Source organism: Neopelma chrysocephalum, unplaced genomic scaffold (genome assembly GCF_003984885.1).
Source record: "Neopelma chrysocephalum unplaced genomic scaffold, ASM398488v2 Primary Assembly neopelma1_26, whole genome shotgun sequence".
NCBI classification, from domain to species: domain Eukaryota; kingdom Metazoa; phylum Chordata; class Aves; order Passeriformes; family Pipridae; genus Neopelma; species Neopelma chrysocephalum.
Window position 1 is genome coordinate 21,941,995 of NW_020897695.1, and position 16,104 is coordinate 21,958,098.

The 16,104-nt window shown below is 40.2% G+C and overlaps 1 protein-coding gene across 10 annotated transcripts in view; it reads left to right on the forward strand.

Moving 5' to 3' along the window:
• The first annotated feature begins 55 nt into the window (after positions 1 to 55).
• LOC113964066 (mediator of RNA polymerase II transcription subunit 1-like) overlaps positions 56 to 16,104 on the forward strand; it is a 32,278-nt gene continuing 16,229 nt past the window's right edge. For 9 of the 10 annotated variants that reach the window (XM_027675858.1, XM_027675862.1, XM_027675867.1 and 6 more), the window contains exons 1-6: positions 56 to 823; positions 12,689 to 12,792; positions 13,912 to 13,996; positions 14,361 to 14,415; positions 14,869 to 15,001; positions 16,049 to 16,077. In XM_027675858.1, coding sequence (XP_027531659.1) covers positions 12,721 to 12,792; positions 13,912 to 13,996; positions 14,361 to 14,415; positions 14,869 to 15,001; positions 16,049 to 16,077 — 374 coding nt within the window. In that variant the 5' untranslated portion in view covers positions 56 to 823; positions 12,689 to 12,720. The remainder of the gene's footprint in view (positions 824 to 12,688; positions 12,793 to 13,911; positions 13,997 to 14,360; positions 14,416 to 14,868; positions 15,002 to 16,048; positions 16,078 to 16,104) is intronic. The other variant, XM_027675859.1, reaches the window with a different exon arrangement.

The following is a 16,104-nucleotide window of genomic DNA, read 5'->3' on the forward strand; positions in this document are numbered from 1 at the left end:
AAATCATGAACATAAATGGGAGCTTTGTGCAAACACATCATGATTTAAACTCATGACGTAAGTGATGTAATGGAACCTAAGCATAATATCGAAATTGGCTGCTCATTTTGAGTCTTTGGCTCTCAGGCTGTAACTGCAATATTCACAGACAATACAAATTATTTTGAAGGCTCCCCTCTTCCACATAATTACTGGGCTGAAGGTAGTTTCCAAGTTTGGAAATTCCAGATTTTATCACTTCAGATGGAAAACTTCGATCTCAATGTTCACCTCATCCAGCCATTGCACTCTGTTTGCAAAGCAGGTGCACTTTAAAATCTTCATTGTTTTTCTCTGTGCTGTTTTCTGCAGTTTTTGATATCTTGGACATTTAGTCAGTGTTTAGTACATATCCCTTTAGGATTTAGTTTCATTGGCCTCACATTTCAGTATGAGCTAATTTTTGCAAATTCCAGATGCAAATCATTCTGATAAAAATACCAAATACAATCATTTACTTAAAGAAATGTTGGATTCTGTTAAATGGAGAGGGAGAAAAAAGGACAGAAGGAAAGGAAAGCTGGTAACATTGAGTCAACCAAACAGCCAAAAGAAGACACAAAATGTTTTTGATATTTTGTGACAGGGAAAAGTTTGCATTCCAGCTATGAATAGACTTTTCATGAGGCCATGAAAAGGTTGGAAGAGTCTTTGCATGATCCTGTGCACATGATGATTCAGGAGTCCTCAAGAAATCCTGGCCCAACTTCTGCAGCCCTTTGAGTATCTCTACACTGTATTAGTTCTTACTACATATTCCAGAACTCTTCCATTGGAAGAGTGGGTGAGTTATAGTTAAGGTCTCATTAATGCTGATATGTGCAGCCATTCAGTACTTCCTTGTTCCTTCAATACTAGAGCTAGTCCAAAACAACCTTCGCCCTGTAAGACATACAGTGTGGTTTACCAGGACATTGCTAGAACCTCTTTCACTCTGGAAATGCCCCTATGCATAGAATAGTTGGCAGGGACCTTAAGGATCATCTAGTTCCAACACCCTTGCCATGGGCAATTACTTCACCCATTAGAACATGTTGCTCAGGGCCCCATCCAACCAGGCCTTGAACACTTCCAGGGATGGGGCATCCACTTCATCTCTGGGCCACCTGTTCCTATGCCTCACCACCCTCACAATAAAGAATTTTTTGTAAGAGCTAATCTGAATTTTCTTTCTTAGTTTATAACCATTTCCCCTTGTCTTATCACTATCTCCCTGTGTAAAACATCGCTCTCTCTTTTATAAGCCCCTTTTAAGTAGTGGAAGGCTGCAATGAGATCTCCCCAGAGCTTTCTCTTCTCTGTAATGAACAACCCCAAATCTCTCAGCCTTTCCTCATAGGAGAGGTGCTTCATCCCTCTAATCATCTTGGTTGCCCTCCTTTGGACTTGTTTCTACAGTCAATGGATGTCCTTCCTGTGCTGAGGAATCCAGACCTGGACACAGCACTCCAGGTGGTGTGTCATGAGGGAAGAGTAGAGAGTGACAATCACCTCCCTCGACCTGCTGGCCAGTCCTCTTTTGATGCAGCCCCAGATACCATTGGTCTTCTGAGCGAGCACACACTGTTGGCTCATGTCCAGCTTTTCATCCTTGAAAACCCCAAGTCCTTCTCCATAGGGCTGCTCTCAGTGGATTGTTCTCCCAGTCTGGACTCATGTCTGGGATTGCCCCAGCCCAGGTGCAGCATCTTGCACTTGTACTTTTTGAACTTCATGAGGTTCCTACGGGCCCACCTCTTAAGCTTATCCCCCTAGATGGCATCTTTCCATCTGTTGTGCCAAATGCACTACTCAGCTTCATGTCATATGCAAACTTGCTGAGGGTGCACTCAATCCCACTTTCTGTGTCACTGATAAATTAAAGAGCACCAGTCCCAAGACAGAGCCATGAGGAACACCACTCTTCACTGGCCTCCATCTGGACACAGAGCCACAATTCTCTCTCTGCATCCATCCAGCCAATTCCTTATCCACCAAATAGTCCATCAATCAAATCCATGTCTCTCCAATTTGGAGATAATGATGTCATGTGGGACCAGGTCAAAGGCCTTACAGAGGTCTGGATAGGTGATAATCTTCCCTTGTCGACTGCTGTAGTCACTCCATCATAGAAGGCCACCAGATTGGTCAGGAACAATTTGCCCTTAGTGAAGCTGTCCTGGCTGCCTTGGATCAGCTCTTTGTCTCATACGTGCTTAACATTGCTTGCATGAGGATCTGCTCCACAGTCTTCCCAGCCACAGGGATGAGGGTCTCCAATATATACATCCAGCCTCCTTTCTCCCCTTTTTAAAAATAGGAGCAGTGTTTCCCTTTCTTCAGGCACTGAGGACTTCACCTGACTGCCAGGATTTTTCATATATGATGGAGAGTGGCTTGGCAACAACATCAGCCAGTTCCCTCAGGCCCCTGGGAAGCATCTCATCAGGCCCCATGGACTTGTGGCTATTCAGTTTCATCAGGTGGTCTCAAACCTGCTCTTCACTTACAGTGGGAGGGACTTTGCTCCCCATTTTGCACCATGCTACTTGTGGCCTGGATGTGGCCTTTGTCCTTTTGATCTCCCTTGTAGAGCTATCTGAAGACAACAAATGTAATTTTATTTTGAATTTTTATTTTGTTGCTTAGGTTGCATATCATAATGCAATTAAAACGAGTTTATAGTATACCCTTCATCTTTTGCTTGGAAGTGTCCCCTGGCACCTTGCCTAACCCAAGTGGAAAAAATGAGCTCTTTAAACTAACAGAAGTATTTCCATGAAAATGCATTACATTAAGAATTCCTATTCAATTGCTAACAAGTCACCACAGTGAGAGCATCTCTGCAGCACCTGTGATGTTTTAGGGTGTGGCTCTGGTTCATCAGTGTGCGAGTGCAACCTGTCAGAGGAGAGTAGGTGTTGTAGCTATTTCACTCTTCTGACTGCGTAGGAACTTAGGGGTTCACAGCCCAAGGCAGCAACAGGTTTGAATTGCTCCCTGCTCTCTGGTGTTTAAATGCAACCTGGGTACCTAAAACCCTACAGGCAGTACTGTAGACATTTGCAATGTGGCTCTAAGGATGTAGGTAGTGGTTGTCTTTTGTTATGTATTAGCATATGTGCCAGTACAGCTCTGCATGTAAAATACTTGCAGGGAAAAATTACAAAGTGTAATTAGGCAGAGATGTAATTAATTGTGTGCTAGTAGTATTTGCATTATGTACTTTAATAAAGCTAAGAAATCAACTGATACAAGAATTTCACTTATTTTAAAAAGCTAAAGATACAGTGGATACATCAGACAAAACATGTCCAAATCTTTGGGAAAAACATTGATGTGCAACTTCCATTCCCATGGAACAAAAAATACTTGTTCCCTTTACTTTAACACACATTTCATAGCACACAATGTATACCTAAAGTATGCATAATTTAACACTGTAATTTTATCTTAGATTTCTGTTGACATGGATGAATGAACCACATTCTTTGGAAAACCACCTTATCATGCATAAATCATCCATTCTTCCTTTAAGAGCTCAATAAATCTTCCAGAGTAAGAGAGACTTCATTTTTCTAAGGGACAAAAGAGAAAGGGAACAAAACCACTTACTGGTTTTTGAGGGCACCCTCATATTTGAGCCCCAAATCAATTATCCTGGCATGTGCTGGGTCTGTGGGTGTGTGGGCCTTTGTGTTGTGAAGTATTGCTGAACTGAAATCGATACAGGGAGGTAGGATTTCCTTGTATTATGGTTAATTTCTTCTCTTTTATGCTGGTGGCACAACTGTATTAGAATTTATTAGACAACATTTTACCCAATACATAAGGATGCATGAAATGTATTTGTGATTTAATGGAGTTTCTAAGTAGCAGAATGGATGAAAAGAAATCACCCAGCCAAAATCCACATATATTCTGAGGAGAATCACACACACGCACACACCCCCAAAAAGGAAAGAGCTAGAAGCTTTTACCTGCCTTCAGTTTGTAGCAGTTGTGAGAAAACATAAGTAACAATGAGTGAAGAATATGTTAAACTATTGCTTGGCTAATTATCAACATACTCATACTTCCCAAGTTTGTAACTCTGTGCTTTTCTGTGTTTTTGTGGAAGGGCTAGTCAGGTTTTAAGAACATGCTACTCTTGAGGTATGCCCAACTGGTATGCCCAAGGGCAGACTTGGGAGATAGCTCCCACTTTACACAACAGAGAGTGATGGCTGCCTTGAGAGGGTGGTGCACATACTGGAGGGGGCAAATCTCCCTCTGAGTGTGCCTGTTTCGTTCTGAAAACTAGCAGGAGAATCTGATGTGACAAAGCTTATTTTGATGCCTGCTGTTAGGCAGTACAGCTTCAGGTCTTAGGTGACAGACTACTGGATTGGGATTCAAGTAATCTCAGTTTTACTCTGTTCTGGTTTTGTCTGGGGTGGAGTTGATTTTCTTCATAGTAGCTAGTATGGGGCTATGTTTGGGATTTGTGCTGAAAACAGTGTTGATAACACACAGGGATGTTTTAGTTGTTGCTGAGCGATGCTTGCCACAGGCTCAAGGCCTTTTCTGCTTCTCATGCTGCCTCAGCAGTGAGGAGACTGGGGATGCACAAGAAGCTAGGAAGGGGCACAGCTGGGACAACTGACCAAAGGGATATCCCATATGACCCAGACCATCTGGTGTCATGTTCAGCAGTAAAAGGTGGGAGAAGAACAAGAAAGAGTGGGGACTTTTGGAGTGATGGTGTTTCTCTTCCCAAGTAACTGTTACATGTGGTGGAGCTTTGCTGTTCTAGAGGTTGCCGAACACCTGCCTGACCATGGAAAGTGGTGAATTAATTCCTCGTTTCTCTTTGCTTGTGTATGCGGCTCTTGCTTTCCCTGTTGAACTGTCTTTATCTCAATCCTTGAGCTTTCTCACTTTTACCCTTCCAGTTCTCCCTCCCATCCTGCTGCAGGGGTGCAAGTGAGCAGCGGCAAGGTGCTTAATTGCTGTGTTAAACCACAGCATACAGTGTCACTAATCTGCTCTGCCAGCTCCTCCATTTCCCATCCCAACTTTCATCTGCCTTTTACATTTAGAGGTTAAGCTCTACAAAGTAGGCATAGTCTTTCTTTCTCTATGCTTTTTCAGCACATACAACCCAGAGAATATTTTTGTGGTGTTCACAGATGAGTAAATATGCAATACAGTACAGATTCTGAAGGCTACAAATCAATACACACACAAAGGTTGTGTGGGCAGTTGTTCCTGCTACTCTTGCTCAATGCGAGGACATCTTAATGTATCAGCTTCCTAGGAGCTTCACATCATCTGTGACTGCCTGCAAACCTGTCACACATGTACCTCTACACTTGCAAACAAATGCATACTCCCTAAAAAAAACCCATAGTGGGACAACTGTAATAGGCTGTTGGGTAATAAGATACTTGCATTTCCTTAGCGCTATTAGCTGTCCAAATGACATTCTTAGTATTCTATCTGAGCTAGTCATGGTGCTTAACACTTACAGCTTTCTTACCAATTTGGAAAGGTAATCCACACCGAAGTGCACTGTGCCTATAGAGAAAGTGCACTGAAGTGACTTGAATAACAAGGAATCCAAGAGAAATGATGAGTTTGCAGTCATTCATCTGGTCATTCAACAGAGCTAGAAGAAATTATATCATTCTAGTAGTAGAATAGGAATCTAGAAATCTGAGAACTAAAGGTTACAGCAGAGTTGGTTCATAAGATATTAAAATAGACAAAAACATTTTAAGAATATGATTAATGAATTACCAAGTGTCTTAAATATAAAAACATTAAAATGTATAATAGAATGTGTATTTACAACAAGTCTTCATAGTTTAATTAGCTTCAATATAGAATGATGTAAAATTACTTCATGTGGAATACCTGTCTACATGGCACTCGTGTAACATCTTTAATTGGCATTTATTGGGATTGAGCTCCTTTGTGGTATTGCCTTTCCTGAAAAATGTGCCCTTTCCACATACTACTTTACTGAAATCAGTATTTGCCACTGAGTGCTGTTTCTTTTTTTAGTCTGGATGTTATATAATCCATATCCTGATATATATTCAGTCAAAATACTTAAACCTAACAATCATCTCCAAACCAAAATCGTTTTAAAATAGCTCAGAGTAGATCTAAATTAATTTCTCTTTTCTGTTATGAAAATAACAAAAAAGAGGTAAAAATATTTTTTCTAATCTTAGTGTTGCCTATATAATTATTTAATCTTTTTATGTATTTTCTGCTTTCTGTATCCTTCCTTTCCTTTTGCTCCCATTTTTCATACTTTATATCGTTTCATACTTCACGCTTTTTCCATGTCTTTTTACAGTCCCTTTCCCCAACTCTTTCTTTCACTGAAGGTTTCCTTCTTACTTCTGATGGGGATGTGCTAGAGCAAACTCAGGTAAGTTGCAGTTTGGTTTCTAGTTCTGTGGCCAGTGCTTCAGGAGTCCATTCCTCTCCCCATCTCTCTGTAGCCCAGTCTAGAAAAGCAAGATAATTAAGCTGGCTCCTGTGTTGTTAGTTTTAAGACATACTGTCGAAAGCTCCTTTAAACACAATTATTCTGTTTCTCTATTACACCTGTTCTCTACCTCAGTGACCACCTCAGTACTCATTATTTTCAGCTCCTCAACTAACCTTAAGCTCCCATTCTCCTCCCCTCCTCCTCCACTTCCCATCTTCTAACAATAACAGTTTCAATGTGGATCTTCAACACAGTAGGGATATTACTAATTCTGCCATTTTGTGCAGATTATGTATCAGCTGCATTCACTTTATCTCTATCTTGAAGGAGAGCTGTTGCAGCCCTTAAGTGATGGGTTCCATTGATTTCAGTTGACCGATGTCAGTAAAGAACATTAATGATGGTACAACACCTGATTTTAGTTATAAAAATGAGTCTTAGAAAAATGAGAGATGTTCAGTTATGAATACCAGTTCTGGTGTCCTATGAAATCTTGTAAATGAAAATGTGTGCTTGTGAAGCATGTTCATTCATGAAGTTATTTAAGTCGTGGTTGCGTGGTTTTAGTGCCTTTGAGAAAAGACTTAGACAAGAACTACTTGGAAATTATAATGCTAATGTCAAGCAGAAATCACATGTTAGCCATATCTTGACTGTCCCGAGGAGGAGATACGCCCTGTCAGTGTCAATGTGTTTCTGCATCCATGGTCATTTGCTATGGACCTGTTTTTTTTGTTTGTCTAAACAGCCTTTGGCTTTGAAGGATCTTAATCACTTCCAGTGAAGGAGTAGGAAACAGTCAAAGCCTGCCAGTGTTAAGTGCCTCAGACTACAGTGCCAAAGTGCTATTCAGTAAGTCATAAAGTAAAACGGTCTCAGTCTATATGGCTGTAGTGAAATAAAATACAGCCACCAACATTCTGATGTGACTCTCAGGAACTAAATATTCACACTTCATAACTGTGGAGATGATGTAGAGAGTGAAGGAAAGATGACGGAACATATTGTAGTATTTATGGGTTGTAAAGTCTTAAACTATAGAGCATATCAGACTAAGCTATGGGTCATAAAAGTTAAGCAGCACTGGTTTTATCCCACCTTAGATGGAAGAGCACCTAGGATAGATAAAGGAATTGTTTGAATGCTCATCAATTTTGGTAAACACTTATTTGTGTTCCAGTTACATGCCCTATCACTGCTGATCACTCTAAAATCCTATGGCACTTTGTGAAAGAACACATTTTTACCTCTGATCTCATAATCAGCGCGACAATTCTTACACATCCTGCCATTCTAACTAGAACCACTGGTTTTCACTGACTGCTCCAGGCCCGAGTTCTGTATTTAGGCTTACTGTGGGCTGTTATGTAGCTGCTGTTTTCTCTGGTCAGCAGTTCAGCTGACGGCTTCTGGAAAGATGCAATTCCAAGAAACCACTGGAAGCAGGCCAGTGAAGATATACTGCTGATGATTTATTTTGATTTTTATTCTTCAGATGAAAAAAAAAATCAAGGCTAGATATAAGATTAATAGAAAAGAGCAACTCCCAGCCCACCAAAAGAAACCAGAAACAAAAAAATACACCAGTATTGCACTGATTATGGAATACTTGGAGTATTTTCCAAACTGCTATCATTAAGCTGTATTAACAGTAAGCAAAGCTTTCTCTTGTTCTGTAGTAAATCTAGAGTATCTTCACTGAAACAAATAGTTTGCTTGAATTCATGCAAGAATATGAGTGGAAAATATGTTGATTCTTTCTAAGAAAAACAAATTACCACTCTGTGAAATGAAAAAATCATCAGAAATGTTAGAACTATGAAATTACAAAATGCTATTTGCGTATGAATCACAATGTTCACAGGACATGCATTGTGAAGCATATTAGAGTCAGGAATTTAGCAAGATGTGGAAAACCATGACACAATAAGCCAAATAGTAATAATTAATTTCTCAAAAGGTGCTTGAAGAAGCATACCAGTTTTACCCTTCAAAAGGGGTAAGATAACCAGCAATTATTTGAGAGCAAGAGAAGATTTTCTCTGGGGACAACTTATTTAGTCACTGTGCACATGAAAGATTCTTTCAGGAACAGTTTTTGATGGTCAGAGAGAGAGTAATCTAGAGCAGTGGGCATTCAGGATTTTTTTCCTATGAAATGAGCCAGCTAAACATTTGTGTATTTAATATGCCTGAGAAGCTATAATTAGAACATTTTTAATTATTCATCACTCTTCACTCGCCTCTTGAGTGCAGTAATTTGATATGATGGTTCTGAATACTGGAACAACACCTCATTCCAAGGAACTTTCTGACAATCCTTAAGCTGCTGTTTCTCATGTGCGATTTTAGCCAATGCTACAATTTTATGTAAGTGCTACTATTTGTCTTGTATGACAATCTGGTACTGTCCCTATCCTGGAAAAATGATGCAGATTTATTTACCTAAATACATACATTTGAGCACAATGGAAAAGGCTTTTTTGTGTTTAAAAATTAAAGTGTGTTTTAGGCTTATCAGCCATGCTGGACCGTGACTAATTAAACTTCAAGTTTGCTGTTTATTTGCAGAACAGCTATTATGCAGACAAGGTAAGCAGTGGAATGTTTCCTTCCATTATTTTGGAAGTGTTCTCTTCAAGAGAGTCAGCAAATAGTTTACTTTTCTGCTTGTTCAGGACGTGATCAAACCACTGGAGTCAGTATCAAGATCACAGAGACTCCAAGGAGCTCTGGATCTGGGCAAACATTTATGAAATATACCACAAAAATATTAAACACTACCAAGTTGTGGTATGTCTTATGGGCACATGCCCATTCACATGATCTGGACTGAGGTAACCTACTTGTTTTACATGAGGGATAGCACATGTTCTTGCTCAGCAGAAAACATTTCAATACATTGGTCAAGCAAACCTAAGCTAAAATGCCTCCCTAGAAATGCTGAAAACATGTTTTAAAATGCATGCACCAAGTCACAGGTAAAGCTCATGATTATACCTATAGTCACTGTTAATGTCAGGTTTAAAAATAATGAATATTTAATAGTATAAACCAAGCCAATAATTTTAGGGAAGTGTGATCTACCGCAAGCGTGGAATTACATCATTAATTTACTTGATCACATTTGTAAAGCTGCAATGCAAACATATTTAACTCCGTCATCTGCACTGACTTTCCCTAAGTAGTGTGCTTGACACTTGTCTGGAGACAAATCCCACTTTTTGGCACGTATCTTATACTTCTGGAATTCCTAGACCCATGCTTATTTTTTTCTGTAATCTTGGTGAGGCTAACGAACTATTTAGTTTCTACTCAGGTTCCTACATACAAATCCAAAATCACCTCTTTTATGTGATATGAGACTATTTCAGGCAGTGCTGCATGACTGGTGACAGCTGATACCAGAAAGTATGCTGAAAGGTATCCTGAAACACTGCCACCCAGGGTTTATGCAGGAGACATGCTTTTCTTGCTGTAGACCTGGCATTTCCCAGTGAACACATTTCAAGCTACTGCCTATACAAAGGTCCAGGATTAAACCTTGAACCTCCCACTGCCATTGTAGATTCCTATGTAGAAGCAGACTAGCAACATGAGGTGGCCACAAAACGATACACAAATATCTATTCAGAGATGATGCTGCTGTAGGGAGAAGATTCATGCAGCCAAAGCTCAGCTGGAGTTGAAGCTGGCCAGAAATGTGGGGGACAATAAAAATAGTTTTTTCGAGTATATTAATGGCAATCAGCAGTATAGAAATATTGTTAGAGGGCTGGGCAATCACTAACCGTATGAAGTTAAACAAGGGAAAGTGCATGATTCTGCACCTGGGATGGGGCAACCCTGGATGTATGGACAGACTGGGGAAGCAGTGCCATGGAAAAGGACCTGGGGGTCCTGGTTGATGGCCAGTTGAATATGAGTCAGCAGTGCCCTGGCAGCCAGGAGGGCCAACTGCATCCTGGGGGGCATCAGGCAAAGCATCACCAGCCAGTTGAGGGAGGGGATTGTCCCTCTCTGCTCTGAGCTGGGGTGGCCTCACCTTGAATATTGTGTGCAGTTTTGGGTGCCACAATATAGGAAAGATATTAAGCTGTTTGAGAGTGTCCAAATGAGGGCAATGAAGATGGTCAAGGGCCTTGAGGGGAAGCTGTATGAGGAACAGCTGAGGTCACTTGGTCTGTTCAACCTGGAGAAGAGGAGACTGAGGGGAGACGTCATTGCAGTCTACAACTTCCTCCTGAGGGGAAGAGGAAGGGCAGGCACTGATCTCTTCTCTCTGGTGATCAGCAACGAAACATGAGAGAATGGCCCAGACTTGTCTCAGAGGAGGCTTAGGTTGGATATTAGAAAAAGGTTCTTCACCTAGAAGGTGGTTGGGCACTGGAACAGGCTCCCCAGGGAAGTGGTCACAGCACCAAGCCTGAGAGAGTTCAAGAAGTGTTTACACAATACTGTCAGGCACATGGTATGACTCTTGGGGATGGTCCTGCGCAGGGCTAAGAGTTGGACTCAATGATCCTTGTGGGACCCTTTCAACTCAGCATATTCTGTGATTCTGTGAAATACAACACACAAATATTAGAGATAGCTATATTACCTTTTTTTTTTTTAACTCCTTTCACCTCTGAGCTGGACTAAAGGCTTCCATATGGATTGCTTGCCTATTTTGCTGAGTGATTGTTGCTATTATACCTCCCCCTGCCTTTCTCAGCCAGTTAAACTCAGTCTCTTTCTGAGAATACTACACCTTCTGAAAAGATGGGGACAAACATTATGCCATCTCTGCAGACCTAGGTGTGGAAGAGAATGGCTGATAGGGTATGCCTTCTAAAAAGTAGCAGAGTTGATGTTGCTGTGCTTATCTAGCCTCAGGTTCAAACACTGACACCTGAGGACTATTATTTTGAGAGCAAGCCTTCTGCACACCTGGGGTGTTGTGGTGCAGGTGCTACAAGTAGGAGCCTTGATTTCTTACAGTGTGAATGGATATACAGGGTGGGTTGCAGTTTTCCTGTCAGCATGAATGTATGGGTAAGTAGGAACATTAGTGGGGGCATGTCACTGAGTAAAGGTGCTTGCAAGAGTTAGTGGGGGTCTGTTGCTTCCCCTTTCTCCAACTAGTTGGGGTGGCCTGATCACTATCCCTCCTTCGTGTATGCAAATGGTGTAGACATTCCCCATGCAGTGCTCCAAGGGACAATTCTTTGCAGCTTTTGTGCCTGCTAGAAGCCCTTTGTAATATTTCTTCTGGTTCTGTGGGGCGGAGCAGAGCGGGTGGCAGGCTGCAGGGACTCAATTTCTTGTTAATCATTTTGGAGTTTTCCTACCTGTCTTAGATGTATTAGGAAATTCACTCCAGGTTTATTCCTGATGGAATTAATGGCTATGGAAGTACCACATCTCAGCAAAAACTTTTTTTGTACTTCTGGATTCTGTGTAAGGCCAGAAAGAATATTTATAAGGAGACAGGTGATGGACCGAAAACATTCTTTCTCCTGGCCCCATTCTCATTCTGTCCCAATGAAAAAAAAACACACCAAAAAACACATTGCACCTCTGCATTGAGATTATCCTCTGCAAAATCATGGGATAGTTTGGGTTTGAAGGGACCTTTAAAGGCCATCTCTTCTAACCTCCTTGCAATGAGCAAGGACATCTTCAACTATGTCAGGTTGTTCAGAGCCCCATCCAACGTGGCCTTGAATGTTTGCAGAGATGGGGCATAAACCACCTCTCTGGGCAACCTGTTCTAATATCTCAACACCCTCATCATAAAAAAATTATCTCTAATTACAATGAGCTCGAGGTGGGTGTACAAATCTGGATGTCTCAAATCCAAAGCAGGGCCTTGGTATTTATTAAGAATACACATATGAAATTGTGCATAGGTAAAGAAAGTCTAATTGTTTAACAAGCTGAAGAGAGGGCTGCATATCTGTATTTCATATTGAGAATACTTGCCCATACAAAATCTCCCCTACCCATTTTCTGTCAAAAGTCTTACAGAAATTAGATATTTGTGTGCAGAATTCAACAAAAGATTTTCTTTCTACCTCCTCCTTTGAAGCATAACATCTATGACCTTAGCAAGGTTTTATATTTTTCTTCCTCCTGCATTTCTAGATGCCAATATAAATACATGCCATTATATTTAGAGAATTTTGACGTGTTTTTCAGGTGTTGTGACAGCTATTTCTACAAATGCTTTAATGGAACAGTTGTGTTTAAAATACCAACAAAGGCCGTGGACTGAAACGCTGAGACTTGTTTATTTTTGCATGGTAAGAATCACAGGTTAGGTGAGAAGGATATGTAGTGTAAGAGCAGGTTGTCAAGGTAGTTAAAAAACTGCTTGATTGTAAAAAATAAACAAGCGAAGCCAACCAAACAAAAAATTCAACCCAAAAACAAGCGAAAGAAAACCCCATCAAAAACCTGGTGCCTAGTATAGCCTGGCTCCTGATTTTTCTTACAACAATGGATACAAAAATTTTCCTGACTAATTTTAACACTTTCGGGGTTGCTTCTTGCATTATTTTAACTATTCAGGAGTTAGTGCTGATTATCTAATACTTTAGGTTATTTTCCATTCATTCTCATTACCAATATTCATGGTATGTAAAGACAATTTATTGCCCATAGGACTGGGAGAAAATACTGTTTTTTAAAAACTGGTCTGAAACCTGCTATCTAGACTTTCTCCTGCTGTGACGTACCTTAAGTCACTCCAGGCTTCCTGTCCTTCCAGTAGCTACTTTAAGAATCATCTTTGTAAAAAGCAGATGAGCACAACAGATGAGCTTAGTATAAAAAGTCCCATTTGTTTTCATGCTTCTTTTTATTAATGTTTAACTCAAGCCTTGCTCTGAAAACAGTGTCCTGAATTTGAACATAGTGAAAACTCTTCAGCAGTGAATGTTCTCTGTGAATTGAAGTGTGAAGTATGAGAAGTTTTCAGACAAGAGCTTGAAGAGAAGCTGGGAGAGTTTGCTTGCTACTTTAAGTGCCTGTCTTCAGCTGAAACTTTCACTATACTCTAACCAAGTACACCTGTGGCACTTAATGATCTCTTCTATTCACTCAGGCATAATCCTTCTAAAATGAAAACACAAACAAGTATTTTCTTAGTTTATCTCTAGCATCACAATGAAATTAGCTAACATGTCTTGTGATCAGCTCAAAAGAAAAGGGAATGGAAAGCTGCTCCCTGCTCCAAAGGCATCTGGTATAATGTTTTCACAAATCCATTCAGTGCTGCCTCTTTAGAGATGACTACAATCATAGGTAAACCTCTGTTTGACAAAAACAAATAACCAGTGTTTTGTAGTACTGAGAATCTGTGCTGTGTCTCTTAGCTAGTATTTTAAGGAGTCTGTCTCTTGTTTTCACAAATGTGCTAGGATAACCCACTGCGAAGGCCTGTCAGCCATGCTCCAGACAGTCCATTGCTTTCTTGCATGGAGAAGATAGAGAGGACATTACATGGTAATAAGCTGTCGGATAACTCAAAGTGTACTTTTAGCATTCTATGGAATCTCCCCATCCTTTTCTGTTGCTGATGTTCTGCACAAAGGGGTCAAATGTACAAACACAGAGGTGGATATGAGACAAGGGACTTGTGACTCATTTTTGGGCTAAACTTTCAGGTAATAGCTATTCTTAAATACTGAGAATAATCTCTACCCAGCACAGCACTTATTAATCCTAGAGTAATAGTTGTCATTAATAACAACTCATTAATGCAACGCTATTTTCTCATTACCTAAATCATACCATTTAAAGCAGGATAAAACTGATTCTACTTCTTGCTCACTGCAGTCTGATTAAATTGCATTTCTGTTTTTTGCAGCTAAATCCATGTTTTCTGTGATGAATGCATTGGAATCTTTATCCAGACAAAAAGGGTAAGTTTGTTTATTCATAAATGCAAATGAGCAAGCATGGCCTCAAGTCCAGTGAGAAATACCATCTGGATGGCTTGTCAACAATATTATTTTTGAATTGGTGTTCTAATGAAATGTATTACTTGGAACTGGCATAACTGCCTATTTTGTTTAGCCTTTTGTAGAGGAGGTTGTTGGGTGAAGAGAGGACAGGAATGCCTAGGTCCCAAAGCTGCAGACTGAGCTTAATAGTTTTCAGCAGATCAACAGGATAATGCAAAGAACAGAGCACAAATATATTGCCTGGTTGGGTCGTTTTCAGAAGCTGAGCTAAGGAAGAGTTATTTTTGAAGCATCCCTGGTGTCTCTTCCCACGATCAAGTGAACTATCCCCATTTCCTTTCTTCATGTGTCAGAATTTATAGATATACAAGCTTTTTTTTTTTTCCCTTTTTCTCTTTTTCCTCTCCTCAGACTTAATGTTCATGTTAGTCCCAGTGGGACTGCCTGCTACATAACATCAATGATGTTTTATTTAGAAGTTCAGCTGGAGAAGGATGGAAGTCTGATGGACGTAAAGTTGGCTCACTTTGGAGAAGCTCCTGTGGTAAAATTAATTTTCTGTCTCTCATCTCCTTGTAGTCTCTCACCTGGCCTCCAGCTGCCATGTCAGAAAGGCTTTGACTTCCTTTTGGTCTTGTCACACCTGCAAGCCTGTACATGACACTAAGTACTTCTTTAGGCATCTGAATCTCTCACCTAGACTTAGAACTCGGTTACAAATACTAAATACTCTAGTGCTAAATATTATGGTAAAAGTCAGCTGACATGCCCACCTTCCAAAAATTTTGTGGTATCCCCCCTAAATATTTGTATTCTCACTCCTCAGTGTTAGCAGTGTACAGTAAATAACAGGTGTTTTAAGTATTTTCCTACTAAGGAAATATGTAATCTCAATGGATGTCTTGGAGCTATTCTGTTTTTCCTTCTGCCTTCTTTAAGAGTCTGTGTATTCCTACTAGTGGGGATGTTTTTCTTGCAAAATTTCCATTATCCACAAAATATCACCCTGAAGTTCACATACCATGTTCCTCAGTTGTTAAGTGTTATAGACAGTCCTTCAGATCAAAGATATAACAAGCTGTGGGGGGGGGCAGGATTATAAAGTCTGTCTTTTATCAGTAAGTATCCAAATTATTACATTACTTTGAAGTTAACTTTGTCCCTTATTTTTAGTTGCAGTCAGCCCAGGAATTTCAAATTGTTCTGTTTAAACAGCACAGGGCTGTTGATCAGTGAATGCTGGATGGAAATGCATACCCAGAGAATTCTAGCACTGTAACAGCCAATAAAAAAAAAACTGGGCTGGCTAAGATGCATTGTTTTTTTTTTTTCTGGAAAGAGGTTTATCAACAAACTATTTCTGTTAATTTTATCTTCTTTCACAGAGCCTTTGTTCTTCCAATTATTAGAGTAATATTATGTTTTAACTATTGTACTGTTAGTCTGGTTTATGTGTTGGGGTTTTTTTAGGCAAACCATTCCGCTACTTAAAAGTAATGGGGAACAAGCTTATCATTACCAATTAAATGCTTTTAAGAGATGCTTCACAAAGGATGGCAAGAATGATCAAATTCCTCTCTTATTCTTGTAGGTTTGTGATGACTTGGTGCAGCTTCTAAGGTAAACAACCATGTGCAGGGTCTCTTG